At 43.9% G+C, this 22,179-nt stretch overlaps 1 protein-coding gene across 1 annotated transcript in view; it reads left to right on the plus strand.

Annotated features, from left to right (window-relative positions):
- The window catches only part of MYO16 (myosin XVI), a 459,340-nt gene that overhangs the window by 173,361 nt on the left and 263,800 nt on the right, over nucleotides 1-22,179 (plus strand). The window contains exons 14-15 of the mRNA XM_039226658.1: nucleotides 6,289-6,406; nucleotides 21,504-21,651. Of these exons, the coding sequence (XP_039082589.1) occupies nucleotides 6,289-6,406; nucleotides 21,504-21,651 (266 nt within the window). The remainder of the gene's footprint in view (nucleotides 1-6,288; nucleotides 6,407-21,503; nucleotides 21,652-22,179) is intronic.

The raw sequence follows: 22,179 nt of genomic DNA on the forward strand, positions 1-22,179 counted from the left end.
GTGGCTCAGTCAATTAAGCGTCTGACTTCAGCTCAAGTCATCATCTCACGGTTCGTGGGTTCGAGCCCCATGTCAGGCTCTGTGCTGGCAGCTCAGAGCCAGGAGCCTGCTTCAGATTTTGTGTCTCCCTCTCTCTCTGACCCTTCCTTGCTCACACTGCCTCTCTCTCTCTCTCTCTCAGAAATAAAACATTTAAAAAATTTAAATGTATCTATCTACCTATTTATTTATTTATTTATTTATTTATTATTTTTAAGTACACTCAACATCCATCACAGAGCCCAATGTGGGGCTTGAACACATGACCCTGAGATCAAGTCCTGAGCTGACTGAGATAAAGAGTCAGACTTTTAGATAACTGAGCCACCAAGGTGCCTTGATATTCTGGAAATTTTACTATCTGATTCCTCATTTAGAAATCAGAAGAGCTTGGGGGTGCTGGGGTGGCTCATCTGGTCAACCATCCAACTCTTGATCTGGGCTCAGGTGATGATCTCACAGTTCCTAAGATCAAGCCCTGCATCAGGCTCTGCACTGACAGTGTGGCACCTGCTTGGGATTCTCTTTCTCCCTTTCTCTCAGCCTCTCCCTGGCTTGCTCTCCCTATACATTTCAAAACAAACAAATTAGAAAAAGCTTTAAAAGAAAGGAGAGAAACTTATATTTAATTGATAGGTCAATGTATTTTTTTCATATTTTCTATTTTTGAAAAAGACATCCTTAAAAAACTAAATCTGCTATCATGAATTCTCAAACCTATGCCTAATTCTGGAGATTTCTCTCTTTATGAAGAATGTCCCATAAATCAGTTCTGCAGCTTTTCAATGGTGACATATGTGTTCATTAATGACTCTAATTCATAACCATTTATTAAGCTCAAACCATATACTGAAAACCTGCATTTCTACAGCACAGCTCAAAATCATCTAGAATGATTTTGGGTAGAATACCATAATTATCTTTGTTCACATATTGTAATATACTGACTACTGACACAGAAGAATTAAAGAATTTATAAACACCACAGCTATCAAATAGACTTCGGTTAACTAACAGAGTAACAGGCGCTATTGGCCTAATTGTAATGTCAAGGAACAGTAGTCTCCGATGTAAATCACAGCCTAGTGCAACAATCATTTATTAAAATGATCCTTTGTGAAAGAACGGGGCTGTGTAGTTACTAAAGTGCCTTCCAGATTACTTTATGTAAATTGGCTTCGCATTTTAGCTTAAGTAAATACATTCTAAGTTGCATGTTTTTAGATAGCTATAACTCTTCCAAATCAAGCATCTGGGAATCAATATTATGATATCCATGCAAATTTCAAGGAAAACCACTTCTAATTCACTTGTTTGTTTTATTCATTTCTCATGCAAATTAAGAATGTCATAAATAAGAGATTTCTAGCCTCATGAAATAACATTGCCCAGGATTAAGTATGGCTTAAACTTCATATAAATTATGCTGGGTTTTTTTTTTTTTTGGCTTCCCTTTAAATTATAATCCAAATGAATATCATTTGGTGCCCAAAGCATTCTCAAAAATTACCCAGTTCTTGCCCAGCGCTGCAGTGTACGTGTGGGAATTAAATACACGTATTTAATAAATGTAGATGAGTCGACTGTATATCTTTATAACATCACTGGGGTCCAGTGAAATTCTGTACATTTCAGAGATGGGCCAGTACTTCCTGTGGGAAAGAAAAGTCTGATTAAGGAGATGGGAGTAGAAAATAGGCTCCTCGATTGTGGGGCTGAGATTCAGTAGAAGGCTTCAAGTTCAGTGCAAGGTGGGGTGGTAGGAATCTTCTGTAAGCGCCCAAAAGGAGACAGGTGGGTGAGTTGAGTAGGAAAGCGGTTCAGCAAGGCCAGAGGGTGTGACATCGCTGTGGGTTTCCACACCAGCAGCCACGGTGCACGATGCGGCCACGTGGGGCTGTGTGCACCACAGACACACATGGACGTCTTCACCGGGAGTCTAGACCACACAGTTTCGCCGTGGATCGCATTATACTGCAAAAGAAAAGCAGTCGCTAGAGGTTATCCGGGTCAGCAGTTACTGAAGAACAGTGATCATGGGGACATGGGAAGGGCACAGTGGGGTGGCGTCAGTGGAGAATCGTTGAAGGACAGAGCGCATCTTCCTTGTGGTTTCCGTCGGTGACATGGTTGGAGATTAGCCACTAGAGTGGGGCTCTGAGGGGGGCTGGCTGCTGATGGGTCCCCGCTGACCCATAGCACTGCTCCCCGGGAGGGCACAGAGCGGGAGCCAGGAGTGGGAGTGTACGGGGAGCTGGAGAGAGCCAGCACTGAGCTCCAGAATGACGCGATCCTTTCATGCAGGCCCTACGCATGTTTTTAAGGGACACACAGCTGTAATGTTTCTGAATTTTAGTCTCTACTTCAGTTGTCCTGCCTGAGAAGTTTGCGCTGGTTCCCATTCTGCCCTGGCAACGTGCTTCGGATTGTTTTATGCAACAGGTTTGACCCTATGACCATGGAGATTTCTCTGGTTCCCTGTACAGCTTCAGAACAGCTATGATCAGTTAAGGCTGTTGTTTTGAATCCCTGTATTTGAATTTCAGATGGTACAAGCAGGAGATTTTTCCATGGCAATAGGTTTTTGGAACATAAAAGTCATGTTTGGGGGGAAAAATCAACTGCCTGGAACGTTTCACTAACTCTGGCCCAAATGCCTTTCAGCTTTAAGGAGCATTCAGTTCCATTCACCTTGTTTAAATGCTTATTTATTTTTGAAAGAGAGAGAAAGAGAGACAGAGCACGAGCAGGGGAGGGGCAGAGAGAGAGGGAGATACAGAACTTGAAGCAGCTCCAGGCACTGAGCTGTCAGCACAGAGCCTGACTCGGAGCTCGAGCTCACAAACCATCAGATCGTGACCTGAGTTGAAGTCAGACGCTTAACCGACTGAGCCACCCAGGTGCCCCTCCATTTACCTTGTTTAAATAAACATTTATTGAATAACTGCTTTTTACAGAACACGGTGGTGTGGTACACATAATTAAGCCGTTGTGTTTTATTGAGGAAGCCACAGGTTTTTACTCTTAGAAAATACAATACGTTAACTACTACTACCATAATAATAGTGCATAGCTTTTAGTGGTAAAGCTATTAAAAACTTAGAGAAAAACTCTACACAGTTGTAAATAGAAAAAATTCCTACCAGTAAAATTTGAATCGGTGACTACGTAGGAAACATATACTTACTTCCTTTGCCTGTATTTTTGTTTAAAGTTTTGTTATTGCACCACATTCTCATTATTTTCTTTCAGAGCTAATGTGTGCAGTAGAGCAATAATCAGTCTTGGAAATTTTTTTTCTTGGTATTTCTCTTAACACATTTGCTTAGTGCCACCTATTGGCCAATTGGATAATTAAAGGTAAAAAGCCCTATTTACTCCTCAGCGATGAAGAATGAAATCTTATCACTTCCAACAACATGGATGGAACTGGAAGGTGTTATGCTAAGTGAAATAAGTCAGTCAGAGGAAGACAGATACATGTTTTCATGCATATGTGGAATCTGAGAAACTTAACAGATGAGCATAGGGGAAAGGAAGGAAAAATAAGATAAAAAAGAGAGGGAGGCAAACCATAAAAGACTCTTAATTAAATATGGAGAACACACTGACGGTTACTGGAGGGCAAATGGGTGGGGGATGGGCTAAATGGGTGACGGGCATTACGGAGGGCCCTTGTTGGGATGCGCACTGGGTGTTGTATGTTAGTGATGAATCACTGGCTTCTGCTGCTCCTGAAGCCAAGACTACACTGTATGTTACCTAAGTTAAGAATAAAAAAATAATAAGTAAGTAAGTAAATAAATAAATAAATAAAAAGTGTTATTTCAGTATAACCCATATCTTAGGCTTGAATTATGGGCCAATGGTGCACAATGAAGAATTGCCATATGGGCATTTGCATCTTGTTCAATAGTTTTAGATTCATATAATGTTATACCTTATATGCCCTTACTGTTACTCTAGCGCTCATAGCCTGGTGATGCACTGATTAAGTGTGCCTATCTGTCAGAGAGATTTGCTGGGTTTGAATTCCAGCTCCGCTATTTACAAGCTCTGAACCTTGGGGAAGTTACTTAATCTCTCAATATCCTTTCCTATAAAATGGATACAGTAGTTGTTTTTTAAAATTTTTTATGTTTTATTTATTTTTGAGATCGAGAGAGAGCACGAGCGGGGGAGGGGCAGAGAGAGAGAGGGAGACACAGAATCTGAACAGGCTTCAGGCTCTGAGATGTCAGCACAGAGCCCGACTTGGGGCTCTAACTCACAAACCGCCAGATGATGACCTGAGCCGAAGTCGGACGCTTAACCAACTGAGCCCCCCAGGCGCCCTGAGATACTAGTTGTGAGCATTAAAAGAAATATCTGTATAAACATGCATCCACATGCGTACATGTAGGTGTGCATGTGTATGGTATACATAATTTTATATATAACTTTATATTTTATCTTACATGTTATATATATAAAACTTTAGGATAACTCTTGGCACAAAATGAATGTTTTCTACTACTATCAACAAACATAAAATTAATCTTTGTTACTTGTTGAATGCTGAGAGCTTTGTATACAGGCGTTGATGGGCATTGTAGGAGTTGTTCTTGTGTGAGAATAAAGGAAAATGCAGTTCCTGGAATTTGTGAAACTTGCTCAATGTCGTATAATTTATCACTAGCAAAGGCAGAATGTGGACGCAGCCACTTGTCACCACGAAGCGGGTGCATTGAACCACTACTCTGTATTTCTTGTTTGGGCAAATGTTATTATCCTTTATGTCTCTGTAAAATAGCAACAAAGCAGTTTATTTTCAGATATAGCACCAAAATAACCAGAATCCAGAATATTTTTAAAAATTCATTCTAACCCCTTTTATGAATTTTTAAATAATTACTTAATATAAAGGGTGAAGGATTTATTCAATCTGAAGAGAAACCAGATGTAACATACATGTTAAAAATGTGATTTACTTACACTGTTAATTCCATGATATGCACATTTAATATTGAATTACTGGAAAAGCAGCAAAATATAGGACCTTTATAAATACCATTTCAGGTTATTTTTCAGAATACACATCAGAATACTGTTATGATCTTTAAAACTAGGTTATTACAAAGAGACCTAAATCGACATGTTTCCTCCAAAAGTTCAAAAGTTCAGAAACCGATCTTTTGGTTGATTCGACTATTACCGCAACAGTTAGCACTGGGATTGTGATTAGGATCAAAGTATTGTTTTGTAATCTTTCAGTATATAAATACTTCCAGGTGAACCAAATGCCTTAGTAGATCAACATTCAGAAAGTTAAAAAGTAGCAGCAACATTTTTTTAAATGTAGAATACAAGTCTCAAAAAATACAATCACCGGAGATTATAAAGAACCCCCTGTATCAATGAGGCCATGTATTCATGTGCTCCTTCGTGTGGTTGATGTAGGAACTGCTTTTAATATCCATGACTTGAAAGACACAGAAAGAGACCTTTGAGCCTTCCAGATTTTCATACTTTCTGGAGAATTACTTGGTCATCATTATTATCGTAGACACAATCAATTGTGAAAAGAAATGGTGTGTTTTGTTCTCCTATAGTCAGGTTTAAGGAAACATGTCAAAAAATTTTCAGATGTAGGGTTGATCTAAAGATCTTTGTTAATAGCATTAAACTTTTTTAAAGTTTATTCATTTTTAAGAGAGAGAGAGAGAGCAGGGGAGGGTCAGAGAGAGAGGGAGACACAGAATCTGAAGCAGGCTCCAGGCTCTGAGCTGGCAGCACAGAGCCCGATGCGGGTCTTGAAGTCATCAACTGTGAGATCATGACCTGAGCCGAAGTCGATGCTTAACCAACTGAGCCACCCAGGCACCCCTAATTTGTTGGTTTTAAGAGAAATTCTCACTGTCGCTTATATTAAATCGAATTCGTTCCCTCCAAAACCACAAAAGCATTGCTACTGTTTTATTAGGTCTCAACACTCAGATAACATGTGTTGAGTTGATGATGCTTGTGTGAAGGGATAGCAAAGCCACATGAAACCCTCTGTGTATCATTCTCTTGTTAACATTAGCCACATTCTAAAGCAAGGTGGTAGTAGTTTGCAGTTGAAGGAAGAGTGGCTTGAAAAATTCAACACAGTATCATACCAACAACAGAGAATCTCCTAGATGATGGAGCACCCCAGATCTTTGCTACTGTTCCCCAGTTTTATTTGTAAAAACGAGTTGCTGAGTCAATGTGTCCATTTTGCTACAGGTCATATGCATCTTGGAAGCCTTTGGGCACGCCAAGACAACCCTGAACGATCTGTCCAGCTGTTTCATAAAGTATTTTGAACTACAATTCTGCGAGAGGAGAAAACACTTAACAGGAGGTAAGTAGAATATTAACAAAGGCAGATTTCAGGAGCTGCCAGGAGGGGCAGAGGAAGACCAGGCATAGGGAGAGAGTGTGCTTGTGCATGTGCGCGCGTGTGTATCTGCACACCTGAGATGTCAGGTTACGAGTTCAAAAATTCTTGTGAAATGAAGAATATCAACAGTGTGAGGGGAACCTTTTCAAGATGATTCTTGTATAAACTATCTCATACGGAACCCAGCTAAAAAGAGCTGAAATGAATCATAATTGTTGAACATACAAATGATTCACCCAATGAAAGTAAATTATGAATCAAGTACGTAATTCCTTCATACAACAGGCATCGAAATCCATTTTAAATAAAAGTGAATGTATATTTTTAAAACAAGCGAATTCAATCAAAACATCAAAATCAGCATCCGACTAAAACCAAGTAGCACTATTTGTTTTTTGGCTTAAATATTTAATGTGTACTATATGAAAAGCCCTTATTTGAAATTAAACTAAAAACACTAAAAAAAAAATTAAATTAAACTAATTAAGAATTCACCTGGGATTTTACATTTTTCTAATCAAAACAGATTATCTCTGCAAATTAATAGAACTGTAGGTGGGGAGCCCATGTACTTGGAGGAATCAAATATTGTAAAATCTTTAACAGCAGCTGTTAGCACACAAATAATTAATTGCAAGTGTAGGAGGAATCAAATATTGTAAAATCTTTAACAGCAGCTGTTAGCACACAAATAATTAATTGCAAGTGTAGTAATTTTAGAAAGAGATCAATCCTATTTGGTGTTTTTAAGTACCCTTCAGGAAATAAAAGTTGGTTTTGACTGTAACTTAGAAACAAAAAGCAGGGGCGCCTGGGTGGGTCAGTCAGTTAAGCATCTGGCTTCAGCTCAGGTCATGACACTATAGTTAGGAGTTCGAGCCCCGCATCGGGCTCTGTGCAGACAGCTCAGAGCCTGGAGCTGCTTCAGATTCTGTGTCTCCCTCTCTCTCTGCCCCTCCCCTGCTCATGCTCTCTCTCTCTCTCTCTCTCTCTCTCTCTCTCCCCCTCTCTCTCTCTCAAAAATAAATAAACATTTTAGGGGCGCCTGGGTGGCTTAGTCGGTTAAGCATCCGACTTTCACTTAGGTCATGATCTCGCGGTTCGTGGGTTCGAGCCCTGCGTCGGGCTCTGTGCTGACTGCCAGCTCGGAGCCTGGAGCCTGTTTCAGTCTGTGACTCCCTCTCTCTCTGACCCTCCCCTGCTCACGCTGTCTCTCTCTCTCTCTCTCTCTCCTAGAAATAAATAAATAAATAAATAAATAAATAAACATTTTAAAAGAAACTAAAAGCCTGCATTTTGCAGCAAGTGTCAAAATCCATTACTACATCACATTTGGTAAGAAAAAACTGCACTAAAGGAGTAACAAAAGGTAACTTTAGATGTGGAAGTTAGCAGCTTCCATTCTGCAATAGGAAAGGTCTTGAAAGATCCGTGACTAAGCGCTCTGTTTGAAGGTCCACCGTTTTACGAAGACCTCAGCCACGAAATGTCTTGAGCCTCCCAGTGTGGGTTTCAGCTCTTGGTTGTGTAACACGGCAGTGAGAGGGCCCCTCGCGGCCGGGGGCGCAGCCTGAGCTCTTGAGTCGCGAGCCCTCGGAGAACAGCGGTTGGAGCCTCCGATGCGGGGCGTGCAGGAGGCCCGGCCGCGGCGGGCCCCACCCCGTGGGTGACGCCAGGGTGCACCCGGGACCTTGTGGCCACGGATCTGCCGCCTGCGGCTCTGTATGTAACCAGAGCCGCGGTGACGCGCTGCCACGCTCGTACGCACCCGCGGCTCGGAGGAGAAATCCCGCGTCCGGACATCACTCCGGCGGCCTTGTGTTTTCCGGATCCGGATTCCCTTGACCAGGGCGCAGAGGCGCCAAGTGGCTTCTGCAGGTCCTCTCACTAGTTACGCTGATTTTTTTTCCTGGCTAGAGTCGATTATGTCCCCTCAGGAGTGCTAGTTGAGAAAGTCGTTCTAGGTGTATGCGCGTGAGCAGGGCACGCGCACCCTCTGCCGCGCCCGCTTCCTCCCGTGGGGGGCAGGGCGCCCCAGCATCATCACGGCCGCGGGTGCCGCTCCCGCGGCTTCCGCAGGCAGCAGCGCAGTGGCCGGAGTGTAGGTTCCCAGGGGGACCTGGGGTCCCCCGGCCCCGAAGTCCTCTGCACGCTGCAGCACTGTGCGTGCAAAGGTGGGGAGCCCTCCGCAGGGTAGTGCCAGGGTGCGGTCCCCCCCCCCCCGGGAACGCAGCGGTGGCTTCTGCGGAGGGAGGCGCACCCCCACCTCTCTGCACCCCGTTTCCTTTTCCCGCTCATCCGCCTCTCATTAGCATCCTTGACTTGCTCCCTCGCCCCAGCTTGTTAGTTTGCCGCTTCCTGCTGTGTCCCTTTAACAACCCGGCCAAATGATTTTTCTGGTGGCCCTACATTGTGTTTTGATTGGTTTCGAGAGCACAACCCGTACACTTGGAGGGGGGCTCAGCAGCCTGTTCCCGGGGTGGAAGGGGAACGGTGAGCCGTGTGTGCAGAGGATGTGCATCGGGAGGCGCATCGCCAAGCCTGGGGCCCGCGTGAAGAAATGCAGGACTTGGCCGACACACGGAGACGTGGCCACGGGCCACCGCGCGGAGAGGGTCCGGAGAACGACGATCTGCTTGTGGGCTCCGCGGGGGCGGTGGATGTTCCCGAGAGAAGCCTCCTCCCCGAGGCCCTCCCGCCCGCCTCGCCGGGGGCGCCCACGAGGCTCAGGCCCCCCAGCTCCCAGCAGTCAGCGTCCAGGGGGCCTGGGCCCGTGGTTCCGGAGACTCTGGCTGCTGGGCCACATTCTAGAGACTGCTGTCGAAGCGCCTGCCGACGGCTGAGCAGGGGCGCGGCACCCAGGGGCGCAGCACCCAGGGGCGCGGCACCCAGGGGCGCGACTAGATGGTGCGTGTGGTCTGCCGGTGCCTGTCAGCTGGGAGGACTCCCGGGGACTGTCGGAGTGTGTGGCCCTGCAGCACCCGCTGAACAAGACATCCCGGGCTCGGTGGCGTGGAACGGAGGTCTGCGATCGGGGATGTCGCTGGCACAGCCCTTCCTCGCCTTGGCGGCCGATCCCGAGCCGCTGGCCGCTGGCTGCAGCACTCAGGCCTCAGCCGGGCTGGTCCCGGGGCTGCCCCGCGTCTCCTCTTCCTGCAAACCCCGTCGGACTGAAGTGGGGCCCGGCCCGCTCCAGTGCGATTCATCGTCTCTAAAAAGTCCGTCTGATGTTTTGTAGGACGCATAGGTGCCGTACTGCTGTGTCATCAGTTCAACAGTAAATTCGACCCTGGGTGGCTGGTGTGGGCGCCTGGGTGGCTCAGTCGGTTAAGTGTCCAATGTTAGCTCAGGTCAGGCTCTTCTGTAGGTTCGAGCCCCGCGTGCTGACAGCTCAGAGCCTGGAGCCTCTTCGGATTCTGTCTCCCTCGCTCTCTGCACCTCCCCTACTCTCTCTCTCTGTCTCTAAAACATAAACATTAAAAGATTTTTTAAAAAAGTAAATACGACTGAGTCCCCTAAAGTCTTGCAGGATAGTCAGGAGCTAAGACCCATCTGTCTACCTCTCTTCCCCGCCAGCGTGCGAATCTGGGTCCTCTGCTGCGTCTCCAGGTCCCCCACGGTGTCTGGCGGAGTCCACGTTCAGTAAATACCAAGGGAATGAACGAAGGGCCGGCTGACTAGGGGACTGCCTGGAACTCTAACTCTCGGGGGGAGGGGGTATAAGAAGTAAGAACTGTAAAGGGGCAGCAGGTTCCAAAGAGCCCTCGCAGCTGATGTTTCCACACTGAGCGCAGACTCCCGAAGTCCTGCGTTCTAGGTCCACCCCTAGCACTGCCCCTACGACCTTGACCGAATCACAGAGACTCTCAAAGGCTTATTTGTAGAATGGAAAGTGTACCACAGACACCGGCAGATCATGTACCTGTATGAAGTAGGATGCTCAATTTCGGGGGTGGGGGGCTGTGCCCGTCAAAAGCACGTCACCCAGCAGGAGCTCACCTCAGCTTGAAGAACATCAGCACATCCCTGCTTTCCGGCAAGGTCACGGCCCCAAGCCCCGGGGTTAGGACACAGGCATATCATCCATGGGGCAGAATCCAGCCTGCCTTCGAGGGGTCCGCTGAAACTAATTTTCAGTTTAAGAACCTCATGGTTGGAGCGCCTGGGTGGCTCAGTCGGCTAAGCTCCTGACTCTTGATTTTGGCTCAGGTCATGATCCCATGGTCTGTGAGATCGAGCCCCCCATCAGGCTCTGTGCTGAGAGTGCAGAGCCTGCTTGGGATTCTCTGTCTCTCCCCCTCTCTCTGCCCTTCCACTCTTCACAGTCTCTCTCAAGATAAATAAATAAACTTAAAAAAAAAAAGAACCTCATGGTTACCCCCAAACAGAAGGCACCGAGCATTTGAAGAAGCTATAAGCCAGTGTGATACCTTTGAACAATTCCATCCGGTACCCAGACTCCTTTTCTGAAAGAAAAATAAAAGACATATTAATTGAAACTACGTTATGCAAATTTTAAAGAGAGCTGAATTATTCAAATGGGTGCCCTGGAAAAGCCTTCTGAATTTTAAGTGTTCACTAAAATAGTAAATCAAATTTGAGTAAAGTTATTACACCTCAGACTAGGTCAAATAAATGTAGGTTACAGGTTGATTTTGTACTTTATAGTAGTCTGGGTTCCCTTAAATTATCAACATTTCTAAAAAATGGTGAGGGTTTTATTGGACATGGAGTATTCTCTTACAAATTTTAAAATTGAGGAGACATTGAATGTTTCCTTCATTGATACTGATGCTTATACTTTTGTAGTTTAAATTAAAAAAAATTTTTTAAGGTTTGTTTTTGAGAGTGAGAGACACAGAATCTGAAGCAGCTCCAGGTTCAGAGCAGTCAGTACAGAGCCCGATGTGGGGCTCAAACCCACGAACTGTGAGGTCATGACCTGAGCTGAAGTCAGTTGCTTAACCAACTGAGCCAGCCAGACACCCTTGTAGTTTAAATCTTTTCAAGTTTATTTTATTTTTGAGAGAGAGAGAGAGACACAGCATGAGCAGGGGAGGGGCAGGGAGAGAGGGAGACAGAGAATACAAAGCAGACTCCAGGCTCTGAGCTGTCAGCACAGAGCCTGACGTGGGGCTTGAACTCACAAACCTCAAGATGATGACCTGAGCCAAAGTCAGACGCTTAACTGGACTGAGCCACCCAGGTGCCCCATACTTTTGTAGTTTAATGCCAGCTTTCTAATCAAAAAATACATATATAACAGAAAATATGACAGTTTTATGAAGCACCAGCTATAGAAAGTAGGAAGTGTTTCTTAATTTGAAGATTTAATTAATAAATAGCATTGCAGTATATGGCTACAGCCCAATATTTTCCACCATCTGATTACTTACTTAACAATATAGTTTTTCTGGGTTCCCTGGTATATATACCAGCACGCTCAGGACGGAGTGATGTATAAAACATCTTACCATCGAACCAAAGGTAAGGTTATCATGTCCACATACTAAGAAAACTTTGTCAGTGATTGTTTTTACTCATCCGGTACCTTTCACTCGTGACTTGAGGTAATTTGCAGGTGTTACTGTCTGAATCCCTAATGATGTATATTGTTCATCGAAGAGTGCAGAGAGGTTTTCCAGGTGTGAAGTTCAAGGGCACCAATGGAAATAATGGTGGAGAATATACTGGATGCCATATTCCCAGTAGTTTCTAGAGTGATCAAGACCATATCTGGTCTTTTTTAGGGTCTTTTAAAGTTTTTTAGGGCAACTTTTAAAGTTGCCATTCATTTTAAAGCATGTGCCATCTTTTGGCATACAATAAGGTATCCTTTCAAACTTTTCCCCAGTCGATCATTTTCTTGTTTATGAATCTTCAAAAGTACATGATACCTGGGCGCCCGGGTGGGTCAGTCAGTTAAGCGTCTGACTCTTGGTTTCAGCTTATGTCGTGATCTCACGGTTCATGGGATTGAGCCCCGTTTTGGGCTCTCAGCTGCCAGCATGCTTGGGATTCTCTCTCTCTCTCTCTCTCTCTCTCTCACTGTCTCTCTGTCTCTCTGCCCCTTGCCAATCCCTCCACCTCTTTGTCTCTCTAAGTAAAGAAATAAACATTTTAAAAAATATGTGACACAGACCTCTGCTGTCTTCGGAACTACAGGTCACACAGCACAAAGAATTCTGCAGCAGGGCCGCTCGGCGCAGTGCAGAGAGGTTGCCACAGGCTGGATCTTGGTGTGGACATCGGACAAGTGTCCCTTACCCTCTTTTCCCAGCTGTAAATTAGACACCAGCGCATTCTCTCCTGTGTTCCTTTCAGCATTGTTTCACTTTTTAAAAAATGTTTATTTCTTTATTTTGAGAGAGAAAGAGCAAGCAAGCAGGGGAGGGGCAGAGAGAGGGAGAGAATCCCAAGTAGGCTCTTGGCTGTCAGCACAGAACCCGACTCGGGGCTTGAACCCACCAACCGTGACATCATGACCTGAGCGGAAACCACGAGCCAGATGCTGAACAGACTGAGCCCCCCAGGCGCCCTCAGCGTTGTTTCACTTCATTGGAGAGAAACCACTTTTGAAGTGGATCGTTTCTCGGGCTTACGCTGGAGGCTACGAAGGGCTTTCTGTCACCGCCGGTCACCCTGGGAAGGCGGGCAGAGCCGAGACGGCGGTGGGGCCCTGGGTGAGCGAGTGACCCCCACACACCCAGCTCGGGGGGTGGGCTGCGCGCCCAGTCCCTGCTGTGGGTGACGCATCGGAGCCCGGCTCCCAGGCTCGGACCCCACTGGGCAACATGACGTTCAAAGCCGAAATGTGCCCCTTGTCCGGGGCACACCTGTCTGCCCAGCAGATGCTTCCTCGGGTGATGAGATGGTCTCTGCCTCTGGGCCATTTACGATCGAGGAGGATGCTGGTGGGCAGACTTGTAGAAGCTCGCACAGCCCAGGACACACAGGGTTTGGGTGCGTTTCCAAACTGCTTCCTTGTGGAATTGCACCCTCATAACAACAGCCAAACAAGCAGTGGCTTGAAGACTATCAGAGTCTCTAATAAGAAGCCTGTGAGCTTTAACTTCAACACTTTGGAGACTCCTAAAGGCGACTTCTTTCTTTTTTTAAATTTTTAATCCTCATATTGAAGTTCAGTCCAATTAGTTTTCTGTTGTGGTTTCTTTAGAAACGAGTTTTACCTATTTCTAAAGCTTTCTCCTGCCTGCTTCATGTAGGTTCATGTTTTCTTGACAATACGGTGTCTGATCTACTTGGATGTGCTTTCGCTCCCCTGAACGTCTGCTGCCCCCCACGCTGCCAGTCGTTTCGACCAGCTCCTCCTGACCTGTCATTTGTCACCTCCATCCCAGCACAAAGCCATAGGACTGCGTGTGGTGCTGTATTCAGGCTCTCCCGGGGCTCGCCAGTCTGTGGGCTCAGGCGAGTCCCCGTCACAGAAGCGGGCTCTGCGGGCTCACTCCTGCCCCGGCCCATTGCTGACCCCCCACCTTGGTGCCTCTGGCCGTCTGTCCGGGCTCGCGCTGCTGCCCCTTCGGTCTCGCGTCCTGGAGGCCTTTGGTGGCTCAACAGTGGAAACTTCCTCCTCATCAGTGAGCAGAGAGCTTTCCGCTCTGGCTTCTGCTGCCCGGGTGCCGCCACTGACCTTCCTTGTCCGCGTTTTCTGAACTTAGCCTTGTTTAGGACACCCTTCCTTCCAAAGGACACAAACGCAGCCCACTTTGTGGTTTTCAGACTAGCTTTTCTTTGTTCTAAGTCACTGCCTCCTTTAAATGCCTAAATGTGGATTAAGAAGGTAGCACACTGTGTAGCTCAATGGGAACTGAAATCAGCCATTACGTCAGGCTGGGAGGGCGCCTCGGCCATTTCCCCTGAGTCCGCCTAGCCCCTTGCTGGTCTCCTCACACGTCAAGCCCAGGACTGGTGGCTGCTCTCTCAGAATGCAGCCCATGGGGACACAGGTTCCCCAGGCCCTCCCCGACGTCTCACCTCACCCCTCCCCGCCCCATCCGTTCATATCCTCTAGCCTCCCTGGACTCCTGAAGTTCCTTGGTGGTCAGGCCACAGCTTGGAATTCCCTCTGCTGCCTGGGGGACGGGGGTGCCTCCCTCTTCTCCTGGGGACGGGGGCGCCTTCCTCTTCTCCTGCAAAGTGCAGGCTGTTCTCACTCTACTGGTTTCCTTTCAGGTCACTTCTTCCAAGAAACCCTCTTCTTCCCCAAGCCCCTCTTTCTAATGTGTCCACTGGATCCCAGCTCCATTCACTGTGGATCTGGCTCTTTCCCTATTGCTTACATAGCATTTGTGGAAATCTGAAAGGTCCTTTTCCTAATCTGTCTGCTCGGTTGCTGTCTGTGTCTCCTGTTGGGATGTGAGCCTGTTGGTGGCACCGATCTGGTCTGTCCGGCCGAGAGGAGGCAGTCACTCAGTGTTTGTTGGGTTGATGGATCTAAGGAATGGATGTAAAGAGCCAATAAAATGAAATGGCTGTTCCTCATTTTGGGAAGGACATTGTATAAAGGCCACATGAACTCATTCATGTCTACAGAGAACACATATTATTGAGAGTGTAAATCAATAGGGAAAGTTATCAATATTTAACTCTGGGTGTTTTAAAACTAGAGCCTGTTTCCCTTCGTAATGAGAAGAGTGTGAGAAGAATAGAATTACACTCTGCTTCCTTAGTGCCCACTCCATCCCGTGGGGATCGGTAAAGCTGGGGTGTGGGAGGGCCTGCCAAGGGGGGGGGTGCAGCGTCAGCATGTGGGAAGTAAAGGATATTTGGGTCCTGTCTTACCTGTGTCCTGAAGACACCCACGTCTATTTAAATGGAAACTGAAATCAGGCTCCTGGGGGGCTCAGCCGGTTAAGCGTCTGACTCTTGGTTTCGACTCAGGTCATGATTTCACGGTTTGAGGGGTCGAACCCCGAGTCGGGTTCTGTGCCAATAGTGTGGTGCCTGATTGGGACTCTCTCTCTCTCTCTCTCTCAAAATAAGTAAATAAAGGTTAAAAATGGACACTGAAATTTATGAACACTCAAATGCCTCCTTATACGGATACTGGGGCCATGCCATTTACTTGGGAAACTTTTAAACTTACAGTTAAAACAAATGAGATGGAAAATCTGCTTTTGCTTGTGTCCTTTAGAAAACAAACTAGAAGGTCCTCTCCGTCTTCATTATTAGCATCATCAATGATCCTCAGGCCTGGAGTCCCAACTGGACATTGTTTTAGAAGTTTCAGCGGAGCTTTCATTGATCTTATCGCCTTTGCGGAGGGGCCTCTTCTAGTGATGATAAGCCACTTGGGTTTCAACATGAAAAGGGCTACAAGAGAATTTAAATAAGGCACTGTCTGAAAAGCCCCAGTGCAGAGCCTGGCACACCGCAGGTACTTCGAATGGTAGTCCCTTCCTCTTGGAGGCTGCAGGAAGCCCGGGACCTTTGTACCTCTCCCTCCCCACATTAGTAGCAGGTAACGAGAAATGTGGACATTGCCAAAGTCGGAGTCAGGACCAGGAGCCACATTTGCGCTCCTACGTGAGGCACCTTTCCTAATGCCACCCCTCATATTAACCTTGAATAAGGAAGTCAAAAGAAACGCATAAGCATGAGAGAGAGAATATTTGGATATATTAATTAAGAATAGCATGCTTTTGGTGACTGCTGATTGAAGACACGATGATCATGAAGACATAGGTCTATGGGAAGAGATCCTAACAGGTCATGATTTATAACTAGAAGGGTGAGGCATGGTGATGGTGAGTGCTGGAAGTTTCTTGAAGTCACTGGGAAGAGCATTGAGGGCAGGGATTTGTCTTTTTTGAAGGACAGGAGATTTATTTCCTCCATTTTATTTTATAATTGAACAAAAGTTGGTATAGCTCTATAAAATATTTTACTGTACGTTATGTCATATATAATCAGCAAACATCTATATGTGTGCCAGAACTTTCTGAGAAACATGTTCGTATATAGATTTCTGGAAAGACAGAGGATCACAGGTGCATTTTAGTCAGGAATATTCTTAAATAAAATATCTTTTAAAACATACAGGCCTTGAAAAGTCAAAAAGCCAGTTAGCAGGAAGTCTCTGTATGTGGACATTTATATGAATGAGCCAAACCCCGTTAACTCCGTACCTATCATTTTCTTTCCATTATTTCAGTGTCATTTCAGACACAACAAAGGCTGGCATTTTCTCCATTTGAAAGAATATTAGAGACTCAAAGAAATTTGAATTTTTGGCTGTTTTGAGTTTTCTTCTAGCTAAGAGCCTCTCCTAAGATATTTTTTTTTCAAAATCCTACTGATCAGAACCCTGCTAACCCACAGCAATTTTATTCTCTGTGGGAGATGAGCTAACGGGGATGATTACTAATTACACTGTTTTTGAATTTAGATTAAAGCTATTGAAGTCAGTCTGTAATGTGGAATTTGATTAGCTTTGAATGCTGCTCCGAATGAAGCTTGTATGTTGGCCGGGACACATGGGCGTAGGGGCAGCCCTTTCTCCAAATACAGAAGTGTGATGGTCAGGACTCCATGGCGCTCCTGATATTTCTAGAGTTGATGACTAAAGAATAATGGAAAGGAACAATTATGGACGCTTATTTCCTACATTCACAGATTTGTAAAACTCTCCTCTTGAGCAGGGTTACTGTTGTTTGTATTAAATGGAAAATGTTCTTAGCAAATAATTGGCTTAAGAGAGAAAAAAAGAGGAAAGAAAGTATCCTAATGAAGATCTCTTCTTGAAAGTATCATCTGATTAAATACTCAAGGAGAAATGGGAAAGAAACTACACCACCCTGTTCTAATTTTAACATCACCTTTCGGCAACTAATTAAAGGGATATTTTGAAAGAGCCTTTATGCACTTACAACAACTTTCCTAAAATGTTTCTAGTAAGACATCTTTTCTTAATAAGAAGTACTAATTTTGAGGTTTCCTTTTTGCACTGATCACCATTATGATAGGCTAAATTGACCATTTAACTGAACTTGACCAGAGGGAAAGCATGTCGTAGTGGTTCCATTGTTTCAAGTAGATTTGCTGTGTAAAACCAAAATTGGGAGACCTCACTTTTTTTTTTTACTTTTAGAGGCTGGACTCTAGAATAATTATCTGCAGAGTCATTATAGAAGATGATGTTTCTGGTTCAAATGTAGGAAATAAACACATCCATTTGACTCCCTAACAACTGCCGCCTTTTGAACCAAAACAATTATTGACTGTGAATCTTTACTTCAAAGAGGAAAACTACAGTAATCCACAACTTCATTTGACATTGAAACGCATAATTGTTTACTGAGCATTCTTAATGATAAGAATAAACCTGAATTCCAATAAAAAGACAGTTCAGAAAAACTACAAGTTTTGACCTGACAAACATATAGCCATAAATGTTTTCCTTTTATTTTTTAATGTTTATTTTTTATTTTATTTTCGAGAGAGAGAGAGAGAGAGAGACAGAGGCTGAGCAGGGGAAGGGCAGAGAGAGGGAGACACAGAATCTGAAGCAGGGTCCAGGCTCCGAGCTGTCAGCAAGAGCCCGATATGGGGCTCAAACTAGCCAACTGCGAGATCATGACCTGAGCTGAAGTCGGATGCTTAAGCGAGTCAGCCCCGAGGTGCCCCTGCCATAGATGTCAATTGGCAGTAGCTTCTGTATTGCTAGTCGTGTCTCCAAAGCAAAATCAGGATTGAAATCTCCCTTCTGCACTCTCTTGCTATTGTTCAGCAACGTGTTTTGGGGATGTGGGTTATTTTTGTTTGTATTCTTGTAATGTTTAGCGGCAGAAGCCCCAAATAATGGATATTGGGTATTTTGCTACCGTACATGTGAAGTCATAACAAACTAGGAAGATGGCTAGACTCCATTCAAACTGGGCATGTGCTTTTATAGACACATCACCTGTCTTCCTTCTTAACTGGGATGTAGACTTTATTCTTGAAGCGTCTGTTTCATTATCTACCACTAGGGTATAAACCATGGCTTGGTTCCTTTAATGTTGATATAGGTCTTGAACTTGCCCAATATAATTTCTATATGTCAAGTTGTATCTGCATAAATTCAAGTCATATTTGCCCTTGATGCAGTGGGTTTCTTCCAAGGTTTGCAGCAGTGAGAGACTATTGTCTGTATCTCTGGTCTTTGTATAGTGTGGCTGTATACACATCTGATCTGGTTGATAGTAATACTTACTACAGTCTATAGCAGAGCTCTTTATAATCAATATTCCTTTATATATACCATACCAATACAACTTGTGCTTTCAAATTGTAAGACATTAATGATGAAAATTCTAAAGCTTTTTTTTGGTGCCTTTGTTATACCCATGGACAAGTCTTATTTCAGATTATATTTGCAAAGCTCTGTGTTGGGTCAAGAACCAAATAAGAAGGTCCCCTCTCACCACTTGCTTTTGGCATTGTACCAGAAGTCCTAGCTAATGCAATAAGACAAGAAAAAATATACATGGATTGGAAAGAAAGAAATGAAACTGTCTTTGTTCACAGAGGACATGACTATCTCTGTAGAAAACGGCAAGGAATACATAACAAACATCTCCTGCAACTAGTTTGCCATTAGAGCAATGTTGTAGGACACATGGGTAACATACAAATGGCAGTTGCTTTCCTGTATATAACAGCAATGAGCAATTGGAATTTGACCTTAAAAGCACAATATTATTTCTACCACTACCAAAAAATAAAATACTCAGGCATAAATAGAACTAAATATTTACAAGATCTTTATGAGGAAAACTACAAAAACCCTGATGGAAAAAGCATCAACGAAGATCTGAATGGATGGAGAGATATTCAATGTTTGTGAATAGGAAGCCTCAATATTGTTAAGATGTCAGTTTTCCCCAATTTGATCTATAGATTCAACACAGTCCTACTAGAAATCCCAGCAAGTTACTTTGTGAATATTGACATAAGGTTTATATGGAGAGTTAGAAGATCCAGAAAAGCCAACACAACACTTAAAAAGAAGAACAAAGTTGGAGGATTGGTGCTCCCCAACTTCAAGACTTACTCCAAAGCGGCCAGACCAACACAGTGTGGTGCTGGTGAAAGAACACATCAATAGGGCAGTGGAACAGAACAGAGCCCGGAGAGCCCCAGGTAAATCCAGTTATCTCATGAATGGCTCAGTTGGTTAAGCATCCAACTTTGGCTCAGGTCATGATCTTTACAGTTTGTTGAGTTCTAGCCCTGCATCAGGTCTGCATTGGTGGTGTGGAGCCTGCTTGGGATTCTCTCTCTCCCTCTCTCTCTCTGCCCCTCCCCTACTTGCGCGCTCTCTCTCTCAAAATATATAAATAAACTTCAAAAAACTATAAAACTTTTTAAAAGATAATGTAAAAGAAATTATAGGTGACCTTGTGTTTGGCAATGACTTTTTAATATACCAATAAAAACAGCAATCCATGAAATAATTGATAAGCTAGACTTCATTAAAATTAAAAATGACTGACCTGTGAAAGACACCATTAAGAGAATGTAATGATGAGCCACAGAGAGAGGTAAATATTTACAAAAAAAAAAACACACTGATAACGAACTGCCCACTAAACCATGCAATAAACACTTAATACTCAGCAATAGGAAAACAAACAACCCAATTTTAAAAAACAGACAAAATGTCTGGACACCTCATGGAAGAAGACACACAAATGAAATCTACAATGATGCAAAGATGCTCCACGTTATAGATCGTGCAGGAGATGTGAATTAACACAAAAATGAAATAACCACCGCAAACGTATTAGAGTGTCTAAAATCCAAAACACTGACACCACCAAACACTGGCAAGGAATGGAGCAACGGGAACTCTGATTAATTGCTCGTGGGAATGCAAAATGGCACCTCCAGTGTGGGAGGCAGCGTGGTGATATTTTACAAAGCTAAACGTCGTCCTACCATACGGTCCAGGAATCACACGCCCAGCTGAGTTGAAAATGTATGTCCACACATAATGTGGATACAAATGTGTATAGCAGCTTTCTTCATAATTGCAAACACCGTAAGCAACCAAGATGTCCTTTAATAGGTTAGTGGATAAGTAAAGTAGTACATTCATGTGATGTGCTATTATCCCCTGACTTAGGAAATGAGCTATCAAGCCATGAAAAGACAAGGAAACTTAAATATATATTTTTTGAATGAAAGAAACAGAAGTGATTACAACCTGAAATATATAATTTCCATATATATAAAGCATGTATATATGTGGAAATATACATACTGTATTCTTCCAACTATGTGACATTCTGGGTGAGGCGAATCTATAGGGACAGTGACGAGAGAGTGAGTATCGGGTTGGGGTGGAGGAAGGGATAAATAGTAGAGTATGGGATTTCTGGGGCAGTGAAACTACTCTGTATGTAACTGTACTGATAAATACCTGGTATTATGAATTTCTTAAAACCCATGGAGTGCACAAACGAAGAGTGACTACCAACATAAATTTATATCCTTAACTAATAATAAAGTGTCAATATCGGCTCATCAATTTTAACAAATTTACTACAACACAAGATGTTAATAATAGGGGAGACGGCATGTGGGGGGAGGAGACAGAAGCTGTGATGGAGTTCTCAGTATGTTCTGCTTAGTTTTTCTGGAAACCCAAAAACTGCTCTCGAAAATAAAGCCTAAGAAATTTTTCAAAAGGTCTTTATTTGAAAACAGCTGCATGAGTATCTCTTGCAATTCATTAGTATGTGTAAATTTATAGAAATGAAACTAGTAGTTGGGGCGCCTGGGTGGCTCAGTCAATTAAGCATTTGACTTCAGGCTCAGGTCATGATCTCATGGTTTGTGGGTTCGAGCCCCATGTTGGGCTCTGTGCTGATAGCTCAGAGCCTGGAGCCTGTTTCAGATTCTGTATCTCCGTCTCTCTCTCTCTGACTCTCCCCTGCTCACGCTTTCTCTTTCAGAAATAAATAAAAAGCATTAAAAATTTTTAAGTAAAAAATTTTTTAAAGATGAGTAGTGTCATTTAACAGAATCTTTTTTTTTTTTTTTTAACCAGCCAGAATTTATACATACATGCTTGAGAAATCCAGACTTGTTTCACAACCGCTTGGCCAGAGCAATTTTCTCATTTTCTACTTGTTGATGGATGGGTTATCTGCTGAAGAAAAATACGGACTTCACCTTAATAATTTGTGTGCACACCGGTAAGTGACTGCATATTTTCTGTGTAGTAATTCCGTCCTGAAGTTGTGTTGGCGTTGAAGCAGTCTAAGATTCTCTTCTGATATTTCAGAGAAGAAGTGGCGAGTCAAAGAGGAAAATTGGGTACTGATAGGTTACAACCGTCTGTAACAGGATTTTTAACAGGTTTTTTTGAGTGTTTAGGTATGTGTGTGTGTATTATCTTATGTTTCTATTTTCCTAGTTTTCTGATCAGAATGAATAAGTTAGTACTATATATAAACTTTCCTGTTCCTTTGGGTATTTTGTATATAACATTAGTTATGTATTCCTAATCTTTGGTAGTCTTTTGAAATGATGGGAAATATTATTTGGCAATCACTATTCATTAGGAACAGATGAAATTGTGTAATGGATTAAGGCAAACCACATGTAAACCGAGGAGCTCATTTTCTGCACCAAACACAGAAAGCATTTGTCAAAAGGCAGGTGCACCAGCCAGAGGGAGGGGCGGAGGTGAGGGCATCATAAAGATAGGGAGCTGAGAATGT

The sequence above is a fragment of the Hyaena hyaena genome, unplaced genomic scaffold (genome assembly GCF_003009895.1).
Source record: "Hyaena hyaena isolate Hyena2069 unplaced genomic scaffold, ASM300989v1 scaffold_22, whole genome shotgun sequence".
NCBI classification, from domain to species: domain Eukaryota; kingdom Metazoa; phylum Chordata; class Mammalia; order Carnivora; family Hyaenidae; genus Hyaena; species Hyaena hyaena.